The sequence below is a fragment of the Heterocephalus glaber genome, unplaced genomic scaffold, assembly GCF_053883595.1.
Source record: "Heterocephalus glaber isolate CG9 unplaced genomic scaffold, H.glaber_assembly_v1.0 deba00001613, whole genome shotgun sequence".
NCBI lineage: Eukaryota > Metazoa > Chordata > Mammalia > Rodentia > Bathyergidae > Heterocephalus > Heterocephalus glaber.
The window spans coordinates 28,437,219-28,461,764 of NW_028258384.1; the positions used below are offsets into that span (position 1 = coordinate 28,437,219).

Below are 24,546 nucleotides of genomic sequence, written 5' to 3' on the forward strand. Positions count from 1 at the left end.
CCACTTTCGTTTGATGGGTAGCTGCTGTGCGTGTATGTGTTTGTGGTTTGATGGATTAGGTAACACTGAGTTCATGATGGGAAGCTCAGGTCCCATGAAAACTTGTACCATCATCAAGTGTTCAGTTTCCACCAGGACCCAGTAGCAGGTCAAGAGCTGTCTCTCAAGGGGAGGGTGACTGTCTTGAGTTTATGGCAGAGCTTTGCTCCAAAATCCAAAGGAGCAGTGCTATGTTTCACTTGCGGGGTTCCAAACAGCATCCCTATCAGTTATATCTCAGGTGCCATTGGATCTGCTGGCTCATATGGCCCAAGTGAGAGGCAGAGCACCTTGCACAATAGCCTGGATCCTTGGCAGAGTCTTTTCTGTTCTGCATTCCACTCAAAATTAGCACTTTCTGAGTCATTTGGTAAATGAACCTGAGTAACAAACCCAACTGAAGAATATGCTGCCTCTAAAATCCAAATAGGCCCAACTAGGCATTGTGCCTCTTTCTTTATTGTGTGTGTGTGTGGGGAGGGCAGATACAATAACTCTTTCTTTGCCTTAGAAGAGATGTCTCAGCATGTCCCACACGAAAAGAAATTTCACTGAGATAGAAGGGTCTTGAATTTTAGTTGGGTTTATTTCCCATCTTCTGAATGCTATACAGAGTAGTCTAGAGTAGTTGCTATCTCTTGCTCTTTTGGTCCAGTCACTATAATGTTCTCAATGCAACAGACCAGTATGATACCTGTGGAAGGCAAAAGTGATCAAGATTCCTGTGAACTAAGTTGTGACATAGGGGTGATAAGCTAGTATACCTCTAGTGAAGGAGTATCTTTGACTTTGCTACCTGAAAGCAAATTACTTCTGCTGGGATTTATGGATAGGAATGGTGGGAGGAGGCATTTGATAGACCAATAACTACATACCAAGAACTAATAGATATGTCAGTCTACTCAGTCACAGAAAGCACATCTGGAACAAGCAGTTGTAATAGGAATTACTACTAGATTAAGTTTATGATAATCCATGTCTTTCTCCAAGATGTATTCATTTTCTACACAGATCAAATAGGCTTAAATGAGGAGGCAATGGAAACAACCACCCCTGTGTCTTTCAAGTCCTTGATAGTGGCATTAATTTTTGCAATATCTCGAGGGGCAATATTCTTTATGATTTATTATCTTCCCAGGTAGAGGCAGCTTTAATGGATTCCGTTTGGCCTTTCCCACCCTGATAATCTTCACTTCATAGGTTAGGATAACAGTGCAGAGATTATGCCAAATGCTAACATTGTCTATCCCTGTTATATCCTCTGGGAGTGGAAAAATGACCACAGGATGGGTTCATGGACCCACCAGACCAATGTGATTTGGACCTTGGCCAAGACTCCATTGATCATATGACCATCATAACCCTCTACTATGACTGGAGGCCACAGTAATGTTTGGATATCTCAGAATCAATATCAGTTCAGACCCAGGGTCCATTAGTTCCAAAAAGGACTGATTATTTCCTTTTCTCCAATACACAGTTACTATGGTAAAGGGGCATAAGGGTGAGGTTTCCCCTAGCCTCTTTAGTGCCAACGTCTTGTCTCCATGTGCCCCAGATGCTGTACATAGTGGTACAGGCTTTAATGTTTGGCCTGTTAGGTTTTGGTACTGCTTTGGTCAAATTCTTCCTTGATATTTACCTATTCTTCCCTTTTGGAGTGTCAGTGTTCAACTTGTACCATCACTGTATCTTGGAAGTATGAAATTTTCTTTTTGATTTTACAGGGTCTCACAGCCAAAGGTTTGCCTCGAGTCTCAAAGGAGACTTTGGATTTGAACTTTTGAGCAGTGCTGAAACTGTTAATAATATATGACCTCGTGGAGATGGACTGGCTGAACACATTTTTCCTTGTGAAATGGACATGGGCCTCTGAGAACCAATGGTGTAATGCTACAGTTTGGATCTAACATGTCTCTAGAAGCTCAAGTGTTGAATAGTTGGTCTCCAGCTGCTAACTGCAGTGAAAATTTCAGTCTGTTGAGCTTTCTGTGGCTTATTCATGTAAGTATGCCATGTTACATTATCCTAGTAAAGTAATCCATATGCTGGTATAACATTGCTCCCTGGGCCAGCAAACCAGAATGACCACACTCAATTTATTTGGAACTATAGATAGAGGTACATTTTCTCACACAGATCATTGAAAGTAATATTTGTGAAAATTCAATTTGAAAAAAATTCTGGCAAAATGTAATGTATTCTTTTGTTCCTTTGTCCATCTTTTCTAGGAAGACACAGGATATAAATATAGTAAAACCTAGTTAATTTGGATTCCTCTAAGTTACAATTGCCATAATTCAGGCAAGAGCCAGGTATGATGCTTAAATTACTTTCTAATGTTTCTGATTTCAGTGACTTTTTGTTGTATAATAATTTCATTTTTCTCATTTTACTATTTTTACATTAGTTTAACATAAGTAAAAATAGAAAATAACTGTTTCATGTAAAACAACACAAAGAAATACATGTTATTGTGATAGAATAAGTGTCTTTATTTGTTTGTTTTTTGTTATACTTCACAGTTATTGAATCCATGCCAGTTGTTGCACTCTACATTAACTTTTCATATATTATTTCATTTGATGCCTATAGTAACACTGAAAGATAAAATAATAAAAAACACTTATACATCACTTAGTAAGTACATTGCTGGAACTCCACAAATTATGTTGTAATATCATCCCCAGTTTACAAAAAAAGAAAACTAAGGCCTGGAGATATAAGGAATTTATTGTAAATTGAGCCAGTAAATGGTAGATCCTGAATTTGAACCAAGGCAGCTAGAAATCAGAGCTCAGTTCTTAGCACATTGCTGTACAGCATTACTGTAGGCATTGTACAAGTGAGGAAAGTAAGCCCCCTCCCCCAAAATAAGCCACTGCACCTCGTTCACACAGATATAATGATGAAGCAGGAATTAGAAACCACTAGAAGCCATGTGCAATTAAGAGGTGAATAATGGCTCAATATAAAGAAGCCCTGTGACTAGCAAAGCTACATAACAGTGAGACAGACTAGCCAGTGGGGTTTGAAGTCCCTATGCCCAGATACATGGGGAGGATGGTAATATCTTTTATCTACATCACAGTTAATAATTTTCAAGGTGCTCCTTAGTGAGACTCCCATTTTTGTCTTTGGGTTTTGTAGCCTTTCTGTAATTCTTCCCAATCCACTCTGGTCCAGGACTTCAAACTGAAAACAAATAAATGTCATTGAGATTTGAATAGGTTTTAAAAGGGCATAGATTTTTTTTACTATTCAGCAGCATTTGTCACACCACTAAACTGTACTTCTCTAGTTTGTTGGAAATGTAAAGTGGTACGACCACTATGGAACCAATATAGAGATTCCTCAGAAAACTAAAACTACAAATTTCATTTGACCCAGCTATTCCCCTCTAAGTATCTTCCCAAAAGAGTTAAAAACATAATTTTATAGTGATACATACCCATATTTATAGCAGCACAATTCATAATAGCTAAAGCTTGAAAGTGTCCTACTAAGTTTGTCTACTAACAGGTGAATGGTTAAAGAAAATGTGCTATTTATACACAATGGAAAATTATGCTGCCATAAACAAGGACAAACTAAGAGGCTGGGTGAGGCTGAGCCAGAGGTGGAGGCCTGAAGCCTGTCCTCCCAGCCTGGCAACAGGCGGTGGAGAGGGGACAGTTGTGGGGGCAGGAAGCTATGGCTTAAAAGGGCAGCAGGTGCGGAGAGCTTCCTCCTCACCTCAGTCCTGCTAGCCTCTGCCACTGCCATGTACTGCTGCCTGGGTGAGGTACTGCTCGTGCCCTGCTCTGGGCCCGCCATGCTGGCCTCGCCATGCTGGCCTCAGCCGCCGACCCTGAGGCTCTGTTCGGCTGCTGGGCCTGCGCACCGTCTGTCACACCCTGCCACCAGCCCTTGGGATGCCCGCCTGCTGCCCCTACAGCGATGCAGCGTCTGAGCGTGAAGACAACCCCAACTTCTTTAAGATGGTGGAGGGCTTCTTCCACCGCAGTGCCAACGTCATGGAGGACAAACTGGTGGAGGACATCCACGAGAGCGAGGAGCAGAAGTACAACCGCATGAGTGGCATCCTGCGCATCATCAAGCCCTGCAACCACGTGCTGAGTGTCTCCTTCCCCATCTGGCAAGACGACTGCTTCTGGGAGGTTATCAAGGGCTACCCCACCCAGCAAAGCCAGCACCGCAAACCCTGCAAGGGAGGCATCCAATACAAGACCAATGTAAGTGTGGACGAAGTAAAGGCACTGGCTTTGCCGGTGACATACAAGTGTGCAGTGGTTAATGTGCCATTTGGCAGAGCTAAAGCAAGTGTTAAGATCAACTCCAAGAACTATTCAGACAATGAATTGGAAAAGATCACAGGAAGGTTCACCATGGAGCTAGCAAAGAAGGGTTTTATCTGTCCCGGCATTGACCTGCCTGAGCCGGACATGAACACAGGCGAGCAGGAGATGTCCTGAATCGTGAACACCTATGCCAGCACCATAGGGCACTATGACGTTAGCACATATGCCTGTGTTACCAGGAAACCCATCAGTCAAGGGGACATCCACTGGTGGATCTCCACGACCAGCTGAGGGGTTTTCCTTGGGATTGAAAACTTCATCAATGGCGCTTCCTACACAAGCATTTTAGGAATGACACTTGGCTTTGGACATAAAAGATTTGTGTTCAGGGCTTTGATAATGTGGGCCTGGACTCTATGAGCTATTTACATCATTTTGGTGCTAAATGTGTTGGTTTTGGGGAATCTGATGGAAGCATATATAATCCAGATGGTATTGTCCCAAAAGAACTGGAAGATTTCAAGTTGCAACATGGATCAATTCTGGGCTTCCCTAAGGCAAGGAAGGGTATTCCTCCCCTAAGGCAAGGAAGCATCTTGGAGGCTGACTGCGACATCCTGATCCCTGCTGCCAGTGAGAAGCAATTGACCAAATCCAACGCACCCAGAGTCAAAGCCAAGATCATTGCTGAAGGTGCCAATGGACCCACCACTCCAGAAGCTGGTAATATTTTCCTGGAGAGGAACATCATGGTTATTCCAGATCTCTACTTGAATTCTGAAGGAGTGACAGTATCTTACTTTGAGTGGCTGAAGAATCTAATCATGTCAGCTATGGCTGATTGTCCTTCAAAGATGAAAGGGATTCTAACTACCACTTGCTGATGTCTGCTCAAGAAAGCTTAGAAAGAAAATTTGGGAAGCATGGCAGGACAATTCCTATTGTCCCAACAGCAGAGTTCCAGGACAGGATATCGGGGGCATCGGAGAAAGACATTGTCCACTCCAGTTTAGCCTACATGATGGAGCATTCTTCCAGGCAAATCATGCACACAGCCATGAAGTATAACCTGGCCTTGGACCTGAGGATGGCTGCCTATATCAACGCCATTGAGAAAGTCTTCAAAGTGTACAATGAACCCAGTGTGACCTTCACATAAATGCTGGTGGCCAGCTGCCTCACTACCCCTCCACCTGTACCTTCTGCAGCCCTCTCCCAGTTTACATGTAACCAAGGCAATGTTTCCCATGACTCAGTAGATAATGGACACATTCTCAACCAGGCAGGCCCAATCAGCCCCTTAGGAGGAAGGAAGATATGGCTAGGGATCATGAACAAGCTGTGCCAGAGAGCAACACAGGCATTTGGCCTGGAACTGCAAAGCCCCTCCTCCCTGGCTGTGTTGCCTTGCTCCGGAGCTCCCAGTCTGGCCAGTGCTGACCAGAAAGGTGGCACAAGCAATCGCTTAGGGCTGCAGTGCTACTCCAGGCAAGTCCACAGGAGATATAGCTTCGACACAGGTAAGATGCAATGTATGGCATTTTCAGAAGGTGGCATGGTCCTCGAATGAGTTACTGGTATTTTACATCAACAAAATAACTCAGTTCCACAAGTTGCAAAGAAATATAAAAGCTTTTCCTCTTGTGCATTTTATTCTTTTAGAATAAAATAAGTACATGCAGCTGTAATAAAATTGCCTTTAATCACTTAACAAGCCTAAGCTTGACTCAAGCAGTGAATGCCTATAAACATGGTAAATGAAGAAAGCTAGTATTTTTATAAAGCAGTATCATTTATAGCTTATTGGTCATGCATTGTCCAGCAGGAACTTTACAGCCCGATGGAGAGATATCTTCATACCTGCAGCCATGGAGGCTATTTTTGTTAACAATCAGAATTTGCTAACTACAATTATGACACATAGTCCAAAGGATGCAGTAACCTCCTTATCACAGGAATTAATAATTCCTCCCCTTTGAAGACCTATCGTGTGGACTAATTGAACCATAGTTCAAATAGAGGGTCCCAGAAAAGACCACTTGGGCTTCATTTTGGAGTCAGGCTGGTTCTGAAAGCCAAGGGACCCCAGCCAGGCCTCAATTTCTGCATTCTGCAACTGCCCCCTTCAGCAGGCTGATGTGCCCAGAGGACTATTTAGTTTGGGGAATTACTTGGCCAGGGCCCTTTGAACTGCAGTATCCCAATGGAGTAATAGATATTATTGATGTAAAGATGAGCACTTTTGTTTGTTAAAACAATGCCCTTTCAGAAATATCTAACTACTTTGTAACTGCATGACAACAAGGTAATAAGAACAGTTATTAAAAGACTACCTTTTCCAGAAAAAAAAGGATAAACTAGTCATCTGGAGGAAAACAGATGCACCTTGAGACCATGATGTTAAATGAAATGAATCAGACAAACAGCTTAACTATCATACAGTTTTTCTTACATGTGAAACACAAAACATAAGTAAAGAGCAAAGTAAAAGATAGTAGGAAATAGGGAGATAGATCTTTTGCAAATAAGAGGGGGACCACGAAATGGAGGGATTGAGGAGGAAGAGGAGGGCAAGGGAATGAAAAAAGAATTGAGATGTGTCATGCAAACATTGAGATGTAGTAATGCCCCATGAGGGAAGTAATTATTATGTCCTGCAAACACGTACTAATAAAACAATAACAATTGAAAAAAATAAACTGTTTCTGTACATGCATTCCTCATCCATTCCTGAGTTCATTCAACATTTCCTGAGTGTTCGTGAACTTCCAGATGTGGTCTTTGTGCTGAGGACGCCAAGTGGGAGAAGGCACAGTCCCTGCAGCAGGGCTGCCAATGCCCCTACACATCCCTCCATCCTTTGGGTCCCAGCAGGCAAAACACCCACAGCCCAAGGGCTCTGTTGTTGCCCTGCCTGAGGGTGTTCTCCACCCAACACAGGCTTGTCTCATCACTTTAGTTCAGATCTTGAAGGTCCTCCAGAGGCCCCCATGTGTAAAAGTTGGGGTCCCAGGCTGGCACACTGGGAACTGGTGTAAACTCAAGGTTGGGCCCAGTGCGAGGTCCTTACGTGGTTAGAGTCCCCAGAGAGGACTGTGCAATCCCAGTCCCCTCTTTTTCACTTCCTGGCCCTGAGGTGAGCAGCTTTGCTCCACCATGTATTCCCACCGAGATAGTCTACCTCACCCCAGGCCCAAATCCATGGACCCCACTGTGTTTGGAGCAGAACCTTCCAAACTAGGAGCCAAAATGTACTTTTCTTTTTAGAAGGCTCTGTTCCAGTGACAGAAAGCTGATGTCCACGTTGAGGAGCTCCCCTAAGACCGCAGGGGAGGGAGTTAGTGGATAAATTCCCAAGCATCCCTGCCCTTCAGTAGGACTTTGTGAGATGTGTGCTTTCCAGAATACCTGTCCTTAGGAGGAGGCAGTGGCTCCTGGAGATGGCCTTTCTAAGAGTCCTGCAGACATCGTTCTTCGCCTCCTTCCAAAGAACTTGGTGGGACCTCCAAGATAATACAGGGGAAATAAATGTAACTCTCAAAATGCTAGATGTTAGCTATGCCGAGTTCATGTTCCCTGAAGCTGAAGAGTAAATTTCAAGGAACAGTGGAGGAAAAAAGTAGAAGAGTTTCTTGGGAAATAGAAATGAGAAGTAGGAACACCTCCTGAGAGACAGAAGGGGTCCTGAATGGGTTGCCCAAGCATCTTTATTTAAAGAGTAAAACTATATGCAAAAACCCTCCTCCCTTTTACGAAAGATTGATACATTTTTTTCTGGCAAAAAGTGAAATGCTGAAAAATTAATATTTTATATGCTTTAGATCTGAAGACAAAGGTTTGTTTTGCAATTACAAATTTTAAATACTTTCATGCCACATCAAAGATACACTACTTCTTTATAAAAGACAGTAGAATGAACTGGTGAATGCAGAGAAGAAATATTTGATGACCTCATCAAATATATTCAGAGGCATAATCCTTTAAAGAAAATATTGTATTTGACTATCACCATTAATCTGGGGAGAAAACAACACTTTTACCATATTAACTGACACGCAGTGATACTAAAATCAATGTGATTAGTGGACTCTTGTGAAGACGAACCACACATTACAATTCTGTGTAATTTGTTTGATTTTTCCTATGCCAACACAAATTTTCAAAATTCAGACTAAAAAGACACTGTACGAAAGTTAGCTCAATGCAAAATTCACGTGAGGAAAAAAAAGTTTTGGAACCAAAGTGAGTATATCATTGTTCTTGCGTGTCTAAGGAACAAAAGAGCAATAATTTTATGTCATCCTCTAAATATATATTCTCCTATGAAAAATTCACAAAAACAAAATGGAGTGAATAGCATGAATTATATTTTCTTTCATAACATAAGTTGTTTTTTAAATAGAAGGACAGACCACCTAGGAAACTGTGACCTCAAGAAGGACAATGGAAATGTTTAATATGTAAGTTGAGACAAACTAATGAAACCTTCTTGAATGAATTGGATAAATTAATCACATTACTTGTATTTTAGTACATGAAATGATGGTGAAAGAAGTGTAGAAAAAATAGCATCTGATCATGTATGAGAAAAATCTGTTCAAATTATGACAAATAAAATAAAAACTACCTAAGAAAGAAAATGGATAGAATGTAGTCTTTTTAAAAATCCGGGGAATGCTTAAAAGAGAAAAAAAAATATGTTTGATTTTTAGGGATCTAAAAAAAGAAACAACAACGGGTCTTCTTGCCTTAAAAACAGATACACATGTAAAAGACACAAAAAGTCTGTCTTCTTGGCTAAAACTTTAGCAGACATGTAAGCATTTTCAATATAAAAGTCATGATATACCTGATATACCAGAACAGTACACTTGATATCTTAAACAATCAATGTCATTCTTTTCAAAGAAGCCAAATTTTCAAGGAATGCCAAGTATTTTATACCTTCTTAGTTGTAATTATATCTCTTGATTGATTGTAGGTAGATATACAGACAGTATGTGTATATACAAATACATATATATAAATATATATGTATTTGTGCATACATAGGCATACATTACAAAGGTGCTCCCGGAGTTCTTAATTGGATTCACCACTGACTGTTGCTAATTACTGCTAGTACTTGAAATTATTTAGATGCAATTTCAAAGAGAATGTCCACCACCTCAAGTGTTCAGTATTTGGGGCTGGCTTGCGGTTTTTGTGAATGAGTAGGATTGAACTAATATTAATTTCCTTTATGGAACCTGGTGGGTGATCAGAACCCTCAGGAGCCAGCCTCTCTGGAGAAGAAGGTGGACTTACCACCTACTGTATCTGTGACGTCTTAGGTGATTTTATTCCACATCCTCATCTATAAAATTCTGTGACAGTACTTACTCCTTCGAAGTACCACTCTTAAATGTGTTAAGACTTTAAGTGCATGCCACAGTAATAACTATACATATTTTCTTTGTCAAAGTAACAGAAAAAATCATTAGGTTTAACTTCTTTTGGACCCATGGGAAATTAAGCCAACAGTGTTTATCTGTACTGCTTAGATTCTTAACAGTAGTTTGCTACAATTACAGTTTTAGGGATCTATTTTGTTTCATTGTTATGTATTAAATTCAGTATGTTACCTGGAGAAAAAAAAAAGCATATCCATTATGTTAAAAAAAAAATGTGGGAGAAGTACAGCCCAAGTTTAGGTACTATAGAAGGAAACTTTAAGGCATTACCATCACTAAGGAGTCCAGTACTGTGGGCAATCATAGATCTCCAGATACTATGAACAGAAGAATGGTTTCCTGAAATATGTAGATCTAGAGGACCCTACAGGCACTGACCCTGGTTTTGAATATGGTGACCTCATCCTCCCAAGCATGTGAACATTTTGAGTTTCTAAGGCTGTGGCTCACGTGGATGCTGCCATAAAGTAGCCACTAAAATCACACGGCAAGCACACGGTCCTGTTAACACCATCGGTTTTTAATTGCTGAGGTCAAGAGGTCTCTCTGGTTATGCTGCATCTATGGTCATGTTGGAAGCCCCAGCTCTTCCAGTCACTACAGTATGGTTGTCCTCCTGACACTCACCTGCCTCCCTTCCTGTAGTTGTTGCTGGCTAGGGGTATATAAAAGCCTCAGCCCTCAAAGTCATGTAGTGACCTACTGTTCAGTGTCATGTGGCTCCTATGGCCATCTATGCTGTACTGCCTGCCTTCTCCCACGCTAGCTCGGCACAGTGGCAGACTCAGCCCACTCCTTCACTTGAGGATTGTGAACTACGGAACCCTGAAGATCCAGGTTCCTCAGCTAAGCGGCACCTATTATCATCACACTGGAGGCAAAGTACTTGCTATGGGTCATAGGACCACTGCAGCTATCCTGTGGCTGTTGCTCCTGGGGTCACGTGCCCCACTCCCGTCACCTGACTCTCGACCCTCTCAGTTACCTCTCAGTTGCCCATAATGCCTCACTCCCGCGGGTCACGTGGTTCCAGCGTCATCTGACGTCCCCTAAACGTCAAGTACCAGGATCTGCCAGTCACGCGCCCATCAGCTCCAGGAGGTGGCTCTCTGAGGAGTCGGAATTAATGAAGGTTAGAACTCTCACTGGTTCCTGCACTCTAGCTCAGTTTTGATCTGGCTGAGTTCCCAAACTCCACAGACTATTAGAACTAAAATGGTAGATGGTTTTCCAGTAGACGGGGCTCTACCTGTAGTACACTTTTCCTCAGGGTTTCATGCTTAAAAGGGTAAGCTAGTGGCTGCCGACCAGCACAGAGGAGAAGCGGTGGGACGGAGGTGAGAAGAGCTTTCGAGTGTGGACAAACTTCTGTACACCTCACGGAAGAAAGATTCGGGAGGGCGGGGGGCGGCACTGCGCATGTGTGCCTATGTCCGCGTCCTGCCCTCATTCTGCACTCGCAGGATCTGTTGTTGGCAGAGAATGAGGTGAAGGAGGGAGAAGCACTGGGGCTATGGACTGGGAGGTGGAAGGCCACAGTAGTCCACGGCTCTTTAGTCATCTGTCAAGAGCAGGGCACTGGGAGCCAATGGGACCACCCTCCCCTCCCTCGCCCCCTGAATAAAATCGTACCTTTGCCTATCACCCTGTCCAATACACTGTCTATGCAGTGGGATGCCCTCCTGTGCCACTCCTCTGCCTGGGCCGTTTCTAAGGACACCGGAGACCTCTTACATGCCAGTTCGTTTAGTTTGTTGCACAGATGATTCCAAATCCAGTCTCAGTCTCCGCTTCTTCTTTTATTTTGTAAAGATTCTCTTTGTTCCCCTGACTTATTTTCCTGGCAGACAGACATAGGCTCAGGGAATGAGCAGTGTGGGGAGGAAAGCAGGGGGGGAGGGGAGTTTGGAGCAGCAGAGAGAAAGTCAGTTTTTTTAAAAGTTGGATATTTCAGCAGAAGTGTCACAGCAGCCATGACGTGAAGATTCAGAAGTTATTGCACTTAATTTGAAGTTTGTTAGTTTTACAGAGTACATTTGGAAGTGGGCAGGGAGACAGCCTTTCTGTTTTGAGGATCTCTGAGTGGCTTAAAGCAGTCCAGCCGTCCAGTATTGGCTTGTGATTTTTCTCCCTTCTTTTCTAAGCATTATTTCTTAAATTGCTTTCCAAAGCTTCTTTTTCTTCTAGTGGAAAGGTATAGTGAAAAGATTTAAGAAAAATATGGAGTAGAATCATAGGTGATACATTTGGTACATCCTGAAAATGGTATTGGATGAGTAAATTTGAGCCAGTAGCAAGATTCTGATTACTTTGATGTGGTTGTAAATATTGCTCGATAGGTGGTTAAAGAATATTGTCAGTTGTGATATATTTATAATATGGGTAAAAGCTTAGTAATGTATTCTATTTTTCTCTCATTTCTGCATTTCCAAATTTGTTCTGTAAAATTCCAGGGCCAAGAGACAGCAAGAACAAAAATGTGTTCTATGGTAAAGAAGTTCCAGAAATCCCGAAATGAAGGTAAATTAATTTCCATACTATAGAACATCCTTTTTCTAGAGAATACATTGATATGTAACAGAAATCTCCAAGGGAGAGGTAGTTCCCCAACTCCTGTGGGAATGGAACATTCTTCCACAGAGCCTTGGAGATACTAGTGTCCTTCAGGAAATGTTTCAGAAAATCCTGTTCAAACTAGTGGAAATCTTTTGCCACGTTAAAACCGTGTGCTGCTCTGTACTAAGAATAGTGGAGTGCATTTTATTAATAATTATAACCTGTTCTTCTAATGAGAAATTACTTAGTGCTCCCTAATTCATCTTATCTCATTTGGCAGTTTTTCTTTTGCTCAAATCTTTTCTTTTCTCCTTCCTTAGAGGTACCCCCAATTTATAAGTATGCCTCTGATATCATGGGGGCAAAAATAACTTACATAAATGTAAGTCATTAGAAAGTGTTGGGCCAGGGATTTAGCTCAAAGGTTCCACCGCCTGCTGCGCAAGCACAAGGACCCGAGTTTGATCCCCGGTACCAAAGAATAAAAAATAAAATAATAAAAAAAAAGAAAGTGTTAACTGTTGCATCAAGTGTAGTGTCTCGTGCGTGAGCATAGGATGCAACTTACGTAACTGTCAAGATGAGCAGACTCAGTGCCCCTCGTTTCATACAGTTAAGCCACAGGTTTTCAGAACTGCCTTACTATCATATAATAACTGCAGCTGCCATATTTTGAGTCCCTGTTGTGTGGCAAGCAGCGTGATAATTTTGTCATGTAAGTTATCTCATTTCACCCCCAGAACAGTACTCAGAGGGCGTTGTTTTAATTTACATATGAGTCATGGAGGGATTGGCTTATGCCATGGTTATAGGCAAGCCCCACATCTGGGTGGCTTGTTGCTCACTCCAACAAAAAGTCCGGGGCAGATGCAAATCCTGCATGGGATGGTTTGGGGCTTTGAGTAGCTCCTAATGGAATAATTGGGCCCCCAAACTGATGGAGCAGCCACTGTCTAGAATAAAAATGGTCACTCACTGTGCCAGAGGGGAAGAGAGCCCCTGAGCATTTCAAACTGGCAACCAGATGTTCTGGCCTAGGAATAGCACAGGACACTCACAATTGGTTTGGCCAGAGCTAGTCACTCACACACCCCATCCAAAGGAAGGCAGTTGGGAACTACAAGGGACAGTGGAAACCCTTGGCGAATAGCAGCACTATGCCGTGTAGAGGAATGGAAGCCCAGAGAGGTTAAGGACTTGCCTAGAATCACAGAGGCTCTAAGTGACAGAATCTGGGTTTGAATCCACACAGGTATGATTTCAAAGTCAGTGTCCTTTCTATTCCTTTCCACACCACAGGCTACTCTCTTAAATGGAGTTTCTATGTGTTTATATAAAAACTCTTTAACGTCTGTGATAGAATTCCTTCTTCCTTAATCATCTGACGTTTCAACCAACAGTTGCATCGCTTAGACATGATGACACTGGTCAAAAACACCAATACTTTTCCTTAACCTTCTTTCCTTCCCCTACTCAGGAAAGGAAAAAACGGAAACAAAGTCTGTAACTAGGGAGGAATGGAGAGGTTGAAGGGAGGGCAGGGGAATGGGGAAAAAATAAGAACCAAGATGTATCATGTAAAGGTACAAATTCCCAAAGATGAATGTCATCATATTGTATACCTAAGATGTACCAATAAACTTTTTTTTTTTGCTTAAAGTCTTTGATTGGTACATTTTAGGTATACAGTACATTTACATTTATCATTAGGTGCTTGTACCTGTACATGATGTATTGTGGCTCTTATTTATTTCCCCATAACCTGTGTGCCCTTCACCCCCTCCACCCTTCCTTATTTACACAGACTTTGTTTCCATTTTTTTCTTTTCTCATAATTTTTCCTTTCCCTTCGCTCCTTTCCCCTTACCCTCCCACTTCCCTACCCCTCTGGAACTTTTCTTCCTGTTTCAAATTATTAATTATTCATTTTAATCGTTTTAATACTTATTTACACTTTCACTTCCTCACACTAGAGATACTATTCGGTATTTACACATGTCAGTCCTATTTATTTCACTTAGGAGTTTGGCCTCAATATGCATCCATTTAGCTATGAACGTCTCTAGTTTCTCATCCTGTATGGCTGAGTAGTACTCCATTTTATAAAAAAAACACATCTTCTTTATCCAGTTTCCAGTTGATGGGCACTTGGGGTGTTTCCAACTTTAGCTATTACGAACTGTGCCACTATAAACATGGGTGCACATATATCGCTGTGGTATGATTCTTTGAATTCTTTGGGGAAGATACCCAGCAGGGGAATAGCTGGGTCAAATGGGACCTCTAGCCCTAGTTCTTCGAGGTATCTCCATACTGATTTCCACAGTGATTGCACCAGTCTGCACTCCCACCAACAATGGAGAAGGGTTCCTTTCTCCCCACACCACTGCCAGCATTTATTATTGGTTGATTTCTTGATAGCAGCCATTCCTTCTGGGGTGAGGTGGAATCTCAGTGTTGCTTTCATCTACATCTCTCGAATGACCAGTGATGTTGAACATTTTTTCATATATTTATATGCTGCATTTACTTCTTTGTCTGAGAAATGTCTGTTCATTTCAGTTGCCCATTTTTGAATTGGGTCTTTGAATTTGGGGGGTCTGATATTTTTCCAGTTCTTTATATATTCTAGATAGCAGTGCTTTGTCTGAGGTACAGCTGCTAAAATTTTTTTCACACATTGTAGGTTGTCTCGCACCTCTGTTGGTGGTTTCTCTTGCAGTCCAGAAGCTTTTTAATAAGATAAGATCCCAGTTGTTGATTCTTTGTGCTGGTTCCCGTGCTACTGAGGTTTTGTTCATAAAGTCTTTTCCTATGCCAATGTCTTCAAGAGTTCTACCTAACTTATCTTCCAGCAAGTTTAGAGTTTCTGTCTTAATATTTACATCTTTAATCCACTTTGATCTTAGTTTCTTGCATGCTTATAGATATGGGTCTGGTTTTAATCTTTGGCACATTGAAATCCAGTATTTCCAAAACCATTTATTAAATAGGCTATCTTTCCTCCAATAAGGGTGGTTGGCTCCTTTGTCAAAGATGAGGTGGCTGAGTATGTCTGGAGTAGTTTCTGTATCTTCTAATCTATTCCACTGATCCTCGGGTCTGTTTCTTTGCCAGTACCATGCTGTTTTTATCACAATAGCTTTGTAGTATAGTTTCAAGTTGGAGATGGTGATATCCCCAGCCATGTCTCTGTTGCCTAGAATTGCTTTTGCGATTCTAGGTCTCTTCTGGTTCCAACTGAATTTTTGGATTGTTTTCTCTAGTTCTGTGAAGTATATTGTTGGAATTTCAATCGGCATTGCATGAAATCTATATAATAGTCTTGGAAGTATGGCCATTTTCACTATACTGGTTCTTCCTACCCAGGAACAAGGGATGTCTTTCCATTTTCCTATATCCTCCTTGATCTCCTTTTTCAGAGAGCTGTAGTTTTCACTGTAGAGGTCCTTTGCTTCCTTTGTTAGATTGATTCCTAGATATTTCATTTTGGGGGGTGCTATTGTAAAACAGTTGTTTCCCTAATTTCTCTCTCCGTGAGTCTGTTATTTGTGTATGAGAAGGCTATTGTTTTCTGAGTGTTGACCTAGTATCCAGCTACCCTACTGAATCTGTCAATTCAGTCTGGAAGTCTTTTGGCTGAGTTTTTCGGGTCTTCTATGTAGAGTATCATATCATCAGCAAATAAGGACAGTTCAGCTTCTTCCTTTCCTATCTTCATTCCTTTTGTTTCTTTCTCTTTGCTAATTGCTGTGGCTAATGTTTCTGGAACTATATGGAAACAAGAGTGATGATAGTTGGCATCCTTGTCTTGTTCCTGATTTTAGCATGAAAGTTTTCAGTTTTTGACCATTTAGTATAATGTTGGCTGTTGGTTTTACATACATAGCCTTAATCCAGTTGAGATAAAGACCTTCTATTCCAAATTTCTGTAGGGATTTTATCACGAATGGGTGTTGGATTTTGTTGAATACATTTTCTGCATCTATTGAGATGTATGTTTTCTGCATCTCTTTAGATCATGTGGTTTTTGTCCTTGACACTGTTAATATAGTGTATTACATTTATTGATTTACGAATGTTGAACCATCCTTGCATCCCTGGGATAAATCCAACTTGGTCAGGGAGTGTGATCTTCTTGATGCCCCTCTGTATTCTGTTTGCCAGTATCTTGTTGAGGATTTTTTGCATCTATGTTCATTAGGGAGATTGGCCTGTAGTTCTCTTTTTGGGTTGGGTCTTTCCCTGGTTTTGGAATCAAAGTAGTACTTGCTTCCAGGAATGAATTTGGAAGCCTTGCTTCCCTTTCAATTTCCTTGATGAGTTTAAAGAGTAATGGCGTTAGTTCTTCTTTAAATGACTTGTAGAATTCAGCAGTGAAGCCATCAGGACCTGGGCTTTTATTGTTGGTAAATTTTTATTACATTTTGAGTTTCACTCATTGTAATTGGTGGGTTTAGAATTTCTATATCTTCTTCGTGTAACTTTGACAATTCATATGTATCTAGAAATTGGTCCATTTCTTCTGTGTTTTCCATTTTATTAGAGTACATGTTCTCGAAGTAGGTAGTGATGATCCTCTGCATTTCCGCTGGGTCTGTTGTGACTTCACCTTTTTCATTCTTAATTGCATGGATTTGAGCCTTTCCTTTTTTTGATAAGGTTGGCTAAAGGTTTATCGATTTTAATTATTCTTTTGAAAAGCCAACTCTTTGCTTCATTGATTTTTTTTTGTATCATTCTCTTAGTCTCCATTGCATTGATTTCTGCTCGGATCTTACAATTTCCTCTCTTGTACGAGCTTTGGGTTTGTTATGTTCTTCTTTTTGTAGGAGCTTGAGGTTCTGCATTAGGTTATTTATCTGAGTTCTCTCTGTTGTCCTAACATGGGCATTCACTGCTGTGAATTTCCCGTGTAGAACTGCTTTCATTGTGTCCCATAGATTCCTGTATGTTGTACTGTCATTATCATTTACTTGTAGAAACTGTCTAATTTCTTCTTTAAATTCTTCTGTGACCCATTGGTTGCTCAGGGCGGTGTTTTTCAATTTCCATGTGTTTGTGGGGGTTTTGCGGTTTCTTATGTTATTGATCTCCAAATTTATTGCACTGTGGTCTGAAATATACAGGGGGTAACTTCAGTTCTTTTACATTTACTTAGATATGTCCTATGAGCTAGCGTGTGGTCTGTTTTGGAGAATGACCTGTGTGCTGCTGAAAAGAATGTGTATTCTGATTTGGTGGGATGGAACACTCTGTAAACATCTATTAAAACCATTTGTTCAATAGCTTGGTTCAGTTCTAGAATTTCATTGATTATTTTTTGTAGATGATCTGTCTAATTGTGATAGTGGGGTACTGAGGTCCCCCACTACAATTGAATTGCTGTTCATTTGTTTCTTCATGTCCATTAATATTTGTTTTGTGTAGTTGGGGGCATTCATATTTGGTGGATATATATTTAGGTTTGTCATCTCTTCCTCTTGGGTTGTTCCCTTCACAAGGATGTAGCGACCATCTTTGTCTCTCTTAACTAGTTGTGGTTTGAAATCTTCTTTGTCTGCAAATAAGATTGCTATCCCTGCTTTTTTCTGGGTTCCTCTCACGTGGAGAACCGCTTTCCATCCTGTTACTTTCAGTCTATGAATTTCTTTTTGAGTTAGGTGTGTTTCTGGTATACAGCATATTGTTGGATTTTGCTTCTTAATCCATTCTGTCAGTCTATTTCTTTTGATTGGTGAATTAAGGCCATTAACATTGATGGTTATAACTGATAGATATTGACTCATCCTTGTCATGATGTTTTACTGTTGTTGGCTCTTTTATTTCTTATTTTTTCCCCCTTTCCCTTTAGTTTCTTACCTTGCCTGGTGGCTTCCCTCTGTTGGGCCTCATGGAGTTGTGACCCTCATTATCTTTTTCTAGGATATTGTTTAGAATTGTTTGGAGTGCTGGTTTGATGTTCATGAAATTTCTCAGCTGTTCTTTGTCCTGGAAGTATCTAATTTTCCCATCAATTTTGAAAGATAATATTGCAGGATATAACAGTATACATTGGAAGTTATTTTCTTTTAGGGCTTGAAATACTTCAGGCTCTCCTTGATTTGAGGGTTTGTGTTGAGAAGTCTGCTGTGATTCTGATGGGCTTTCCTTTGTAGGTGATTTGTTTCTTTTCTCTAAGTGCCTGTAGGATTTTGTTCTTCTGTTGGGTTTCTGGGATCTGGACTATTATATGTCTAGGTGTAGATTTTTTTTGATCGTGGCTAGTTGGAGTTCTATATGCCTCATTTATCTGTATGTCCAATTCTCCACCTCTGTCTGGGAAGTGTTCTACTATGACTTCCGTGAACAGTTTGTGTGTGTGTGTCAATTGTGCTTTCTCCTGCTTTTTCGTGGACTCCTATCATTCTTATGTTGTTCTTCTTTGCCTCATCTAGCAGCTGCTGGATTGATTTCTTGTGGTCCCTTGCCATTTCGAAGAGATCTCTCTTTTTATGGTCCTTAACCGCAGTCCTGTCTTTTATATCTGATATTCTATCTTCAGATTCCCTTAATCTGCTGTGCATACTTTCAGTGGAGTTTTTAATCTCCTGAATATCTGTTTGAATGTGTTGCATGGATTCCATTTCTTTCTTATGTTTGGTGATCATGGTTTCCATTTCTTTCTTATGCTGGGCATTCATGGCTTCCAGCATGTTTCTGAGCTCATTGATTTTTTTTTTTTTATCTGTTTCTGTTCTAGAGCCTCTAATCATGTCTTTCACTCCGCTCGCCATCTCTGTAGTTATCTGGGAGATTATTTCTGCTTTGAATTTTTCTATTGCCTCATTCATCTGTTTTGTTACTTCCTGTGCTATCAGTTCAGGGTGTCCAGGTGGTTGATAATCGGACTTTTCCACCTAGTTTCCCCCAGAATTTGTCTTTTGTGGGATGGAAGTCTGAGTTTGTGCCTTGCTTAAATGTCTTCTCATTTTTGTTTCTGGTACTGTCCTTGGTTTAGTTCCTGGGTGGATACTTTGAAGTTGCTTATTGTAAGTATCTTTGTTGATGTGTTTAGAACCCTTATGGAATGATTGCTTCTCAGAGGTGTCTTCCAGATATAGCTGGTCTTTAGGTTTTGAGTCTAATGGCTCTGCGGCTGTCTCATTTTCATTATACCAGGAAGGACAACTGATTAGATCAATCACAACACCTTAGCCCAAGTGATGCAGTCAGCAGCACCATGGCATCAAGTATCTCTTAGAAAATGACAACTTGTGGTAGTTATTAATCTATCACCTTTAGCTGTGTGAATTCAATCAAAATTGATGACCAACCCAACATATGTTTATCGTGAATAAACTCTTTAATATAGCGACTTTACCCTTTGGGATGGGGAGTTAGAAGGAGTTGGGGCGGGAGGGATAGGTAGGTAGAATGCTAGGGGAATGTTACCAGTGAGGCCAGAGGACACAGGCAAGAGAAGGAAAAGAGAAGAAAAGAAAAATAAAGAAGAAATATGAATTGGGGCCAGAACAGGAACACAAACGGAGATGAAGAACAATGTAGGACAGCAAGTGAGTGAGGGAGAGAGAGAGAGAAAGCAAAAGAGAAAAGAAAGCAAAAAGAGAAAAGTAAAAATTTGAAAAGAGTAGAAAAAGAAAAATTAAAAATAAGAGCAAAGAAAAAATAGTGATAATTTTTAAAATAACAAATACAAGATAAAAAGGTAGGGCCTCCTTCAGTGTATGTCTCTGCTGTCACAATAGACAGTGTGGGCAGCAGTGTGCAGATAAGTCAATGAGTCCCAGCAAGCCAGTCACAGACCTGTGAGATTCAGGCAGATTTCTGGCTGCATGTCCCAAGTTGAGCTCCCTGTCCTCCTGCAGGGTTGAACTCTGCAAGGCTGTACTGCAGGTTCCAGCTGCCTTTCCCTGCCAAGATAGTCCAGGTTCTGATGGCAGGTGATGATCCCTCCAACTTACCAAGTACAGTGGTCTGGTGTGCCTTTATTGCAGAGATTCTCTTCACTTTTCCAGTGGGCTTCAGTTGTCATCAGGGAACCTGAGAGAGGCCCTCTCTCTGATGTTCACTTCCGCAGCTCAGGAGAATGGCCTTTATGTCCCCCTGTGCCTCTGTAGTGTGGAACCAGGTAGCTGGACAGCCAAGCGGCCAGAGGTGGGTGGGGGTTGCAGGCGCCCTCGAGGCTATGCTGATGGCTGGTAGGCGTGCCCGGGGGTCCTCACCGTCCTGCTGGTCACATGTGGCCCAGGGCGGCTCAGCCCACGCTGGTACGCTGGCGGCTAGTGGTTGTACCCGGGGGTCCTCCTGTACCAATGAACTTAATGAAAAAAATAATTTTTAAAGAACTAAAAAAAACACTAGTACAGATAAGCCTTCGGCCTTTGCCAAACAAGTGAATATATTGGATACTAGACTATCTAATGTATTCAAAGATAAGAATCATAAAAAATAAAACTCAATGGTAGATGAAAGGATTGTTGATTGATCATTTACTTAGGAGAAAACCATCTCAGGTCCTTCCACGTTGTCAGGGAAAAATAACAAATCTAAGAGCAGATATTAAGTGAAGCTGATAACAGATGAGATACAGTTCAACAAAAATGCTCAGTTTCAGTGTTTTGGAAACGGAATAGCAATAAAACCTCTGGCAGCACGGCAGGAGAAAATTAGAAGGCACGGAAAAGCCTCTCTTGGATTATGAAGAAGGTGTCATGTTTGCTTGTAGTTACAAAAAAGACTGAATAGATAAGATGGTAAAGATGTGCTGATTATTTGAAATTTTAGGTTAGGTAGAAAAACCCCAGGGGCAAATAAAATTTTCAAAGCTGAAGAAGTAGAAAAATCTTAACATTATTAAAAGTACCCTTCACAAGTAATATATGTCGTGGCAAAATTACTAGCCAACATCAATTAGTTACATTCATGGAAAACGTACAAACAAATCAATAGCAAACCAAATCCAGCCATGGATTTGGTAACATGGTAACATGGCACGCCTAAATTGTGCTTAATCCCAAACACAGGAAGTTAGCTCATCACCCTTAAGAGGTTCATAATGAAATTTAACACATTACCTGAACAATGGAAGGAGGAAAGGATGATTTTCACAAAAGATCCACTAACACAAACGAACAACCCCCCCCAAAAAAAAAAAACCCAAAAATAGAAAACAAAAATCCATGCAGTAAATTAGCCAGCCAGGATTAAATCACAGCAATGACAGTAATTCCCATCAAATCGGAAACAACACTATTTCTGTCAACTGGCCACCAGTATTAAAGCAATAATGCACACTAAATACTACCCTTTAGAGTGAAATATTAGAAGCATTCCTTTTACAATTGGAAAAGAGACAAAGATGACTCCTATGAAGATCTCTGTTCAACATCACCCTGAGCCTACTGCAATAAGCTGTACATTCAAACAGGCAGCTCAGTAAAGACATAACACATGCCTGCGTATATACAGATGTAAATTAATTCATGTACCAACATGGAAATAAACAAAAGCTGCCCATGTGTTCATCTTCATGTAAGCCTCAAGAGACGCTACAGACACCGCAAAACACACTGACAAGTTTGTTGAGTGAAATAATAATATACACAAAACTATTGCAGCACAGACAAAATACCATGTTCATTGTGAATATACCATTTACAAGGGGAAGCATTATAGTGGTTTGGGAAATATATGTTGAATTGGCTCACTCAGCAACTATTCCAGTGCTCTTAAACAGTCTTATGTGCTTTTCTAGACTGTGGAGACTGGAAAGTTAAAATCATGAAACACACACGCATGCATGCAGACATGCACGCACACACAAACCCACTTGGGAGCACACAGGAACTCGCTGGCACGCATATGTACCAGGGTCCCTTGCGGTCAGAGTCCTTAAAGAAATGTCGGTCACGTCAAACACGTATACCAAAATGTGGCTCAGAGCAGGCACTGAGTCACTTGGGACCCACAAAGGGGGTCAGCTACCTGTGAGGAGAGAGCTCACCAGGTTTGATGGCAATGGTTCTGGAATTTAGTTTCTGTCACACACATCAGTTAACAGGTAGTCCTGACAGTCACATGGCATGAGAGAGTTTTCCCTTGTCTTGGCAATATCTGAGCCTGCTTTTCTGGTCCTCGCAGAGTTTATGTAAGCAATGTAATATATTTTATTAAGTAGATCTTGCCCTTATAACATAGCTAGAGCAAATTTTGGCATAGGGAAGTTGGAACCTTGGTTAATGCAGTACCTGACACTCAAGTTCATTGCAAGCAAAGGATGCTGAAGGAAATAGGGATCTGCCTAGGTTATGTGAACTCAGTAGGTGCAAAGATGGCGAGGATCCAGTTCACAGGAGAGGAAGAATTGCAGGTATTGCGTGACACACAGTTTGTCACCTGTGGTCACTTGAAAGGAAGTGTTTGGTGTCAGTGCACAGGTGGACCAAGCAGCTGTTTTGAGAGATGCCAGTGACACTCTTTTCCCCATGCCATTGGGCATCCTGTGTTTGGGGAGGGTGTTGTCATTGTTAAAGTGCTCTGGCCGTGGGCCACAGATGAAGTGGGACAGCCTCTCACTGTCGTACTCAACCCCATTTCATTGACGAAGAAAGGAGCCTGGAGCCAGAGGCCCAGCAGAAGCACTGCATCTTCAGGGTCGAGCAAGGGGCTAACGTAGATAGGCAGCAAGACTGGAAGGGTAGCCATAATGGTGTGACCTACAGTGATCTTTGAAAGTGGCTAGGTGGTCCATAGGTTCCCAGGATCTTGAAATATCCAAAGATCTAAGTTTGCATTTGATCCATTTAAAAATAAGTACATCATAGAGGATATTTCTTTATAATGGAATACAATTTTAAAATAAATGAAGTAAGTCAGAGTGAAACTCTATGGTGAGTTTCGAGGTTTGATGGTTAGTGACTGCTCCTTCCTTATTCTCCTCCCACACCTCTCCTAGAGCACCTGGATAGGAAGGTCTGCTGCAGAAGACCCCACCGTGAAGTCACAGGGAACTAAAGTAAAACTGCCTCCTAGGCTTAGCCAAAGGACCTTACCAGAGTTACCGTGAGCTTGCTCTATAGCTACTTGGTCTAAACCAGAGCTCAACACACTTGCTCTGGAGAGGCCCTGATCACGAATTCTTGAGGCTTTTCGGGCCACTTAGTCCCTGCTCAAATTGTTCAACTCTGCCTTTGTAGAGCCAAAGCAGCTGTACACACTGAAAATGCGGCTGTCTTCCAGTGAAAGTTTTTGGACACTGACATGAATTTCATATAATTTGTATACATCTGGAAATAGTACTCTTTTTTTTGCACTTTTCCCACCATTTAAATATGTAACAAGCATTCTTAACTTTCAGGCAACACAGTAAGAAGCTGCAGGTCAGATTTTCTCCCCATGGCATACACCCTGCTCAAAGCTGATAAACTCATTAGGTTTCCAGGAAACACTGAGCATAAAGTCAGCCAAATGAGGCAGCAGCCATTCCTACTGGTAATCTTCTGGCAAGCATAGGTCAAAAGCAGACATGTCTATCCTGGCCTCTGCAACCATGGTTGCAGGATGCAGTGAGGTGGTGAGCTTAAACAGTGTGTTTGCCTATTCGGAACCCAACTCTGCCTTAGTGTGCCGGGTGGAGCCTCATCTTGATGATTTTTCTGTTCCCCCCAAGTAGCTGTAATGTGTATTCAAGGTTGACAGCTACCGGAACAGTTTAAATGATGAGAGTTCAAGTGTTGCAAATTATTTACAACTTTTATAATTGTGGTTTTGGAATAATAATGTTCTGATCATAACAAGTAGATAGCTACAGTGGAAAATACAAAATGGGATTCTCTTGTACCTAATTGAGAAGAATGCCTTTTTAAGGGAGAGAGGAAGTGGGAACACACAGTGGTAAAGCATGGGCCACTTCAGCTTGGGTTAGGGATGGAAGTAAACTGCTGGCAAGACTAGAGCAAGGTCAGAACTATAGGCAAGTGTTCCATGGGCCCAGTGCTGATGCAGCAGTGAAGCTGCCACTGCAGGGGACAGTCCCAAGCCAGGACCAGGAAGGAAGGGACAGCTCAAATTCATCTGATCCAACCATTGGCTCTGAGGGAAGAGAAAAAAACAGAAATGGCTGAAAACAACCTTGAGATAAGATTTCCCCCAGGGAGATAAAGGATTGATAAGAGAGGAAGTTATACTCCTTAGAA

At 41.4% G+C, this 24,546-nt stretch overlaps 1 protein-coding gene and 1 pseudogene across 2 annotated transcripts in view; both read left to right on the forward strand.

The window, feature by feature from the left end:
- The first annotated feature begins 3,802 nt into the window (after window positions 1–3,802).
- On the forward strand, window positions 3,803–5,499 carry LOC101725166 (glutamate dehydrogenase 1, mitochondrial-like; annotated as a pseudogene).
- Window positions 5,500–10,844: 5,345 nt separating this feature from the next.
- LOC101708221 (nuclear RNA export factor 2) overlaps window positions 10,845–24,546 on the forward strand; it is a 30,718-nt gene continuing 17,016 nt past the window's right edge. Inside the window, exons 1-2 of one of the 2 annotated variants that reach the window (XM_021250485.2) lie at window positions 10,845–10,925; window positions 12,247–12,313. In XM_021250485.2, coding sequence (XP_021106144.1) covers window positions 10,920–10,925; window positions 12,247–12,313 — 73 coding nt within the window. In that variant the 5' untranslated portion in view covers window positions 10,845–10,919. The other variant, XM_013068425.3, reaches the window with a different exon arrangement.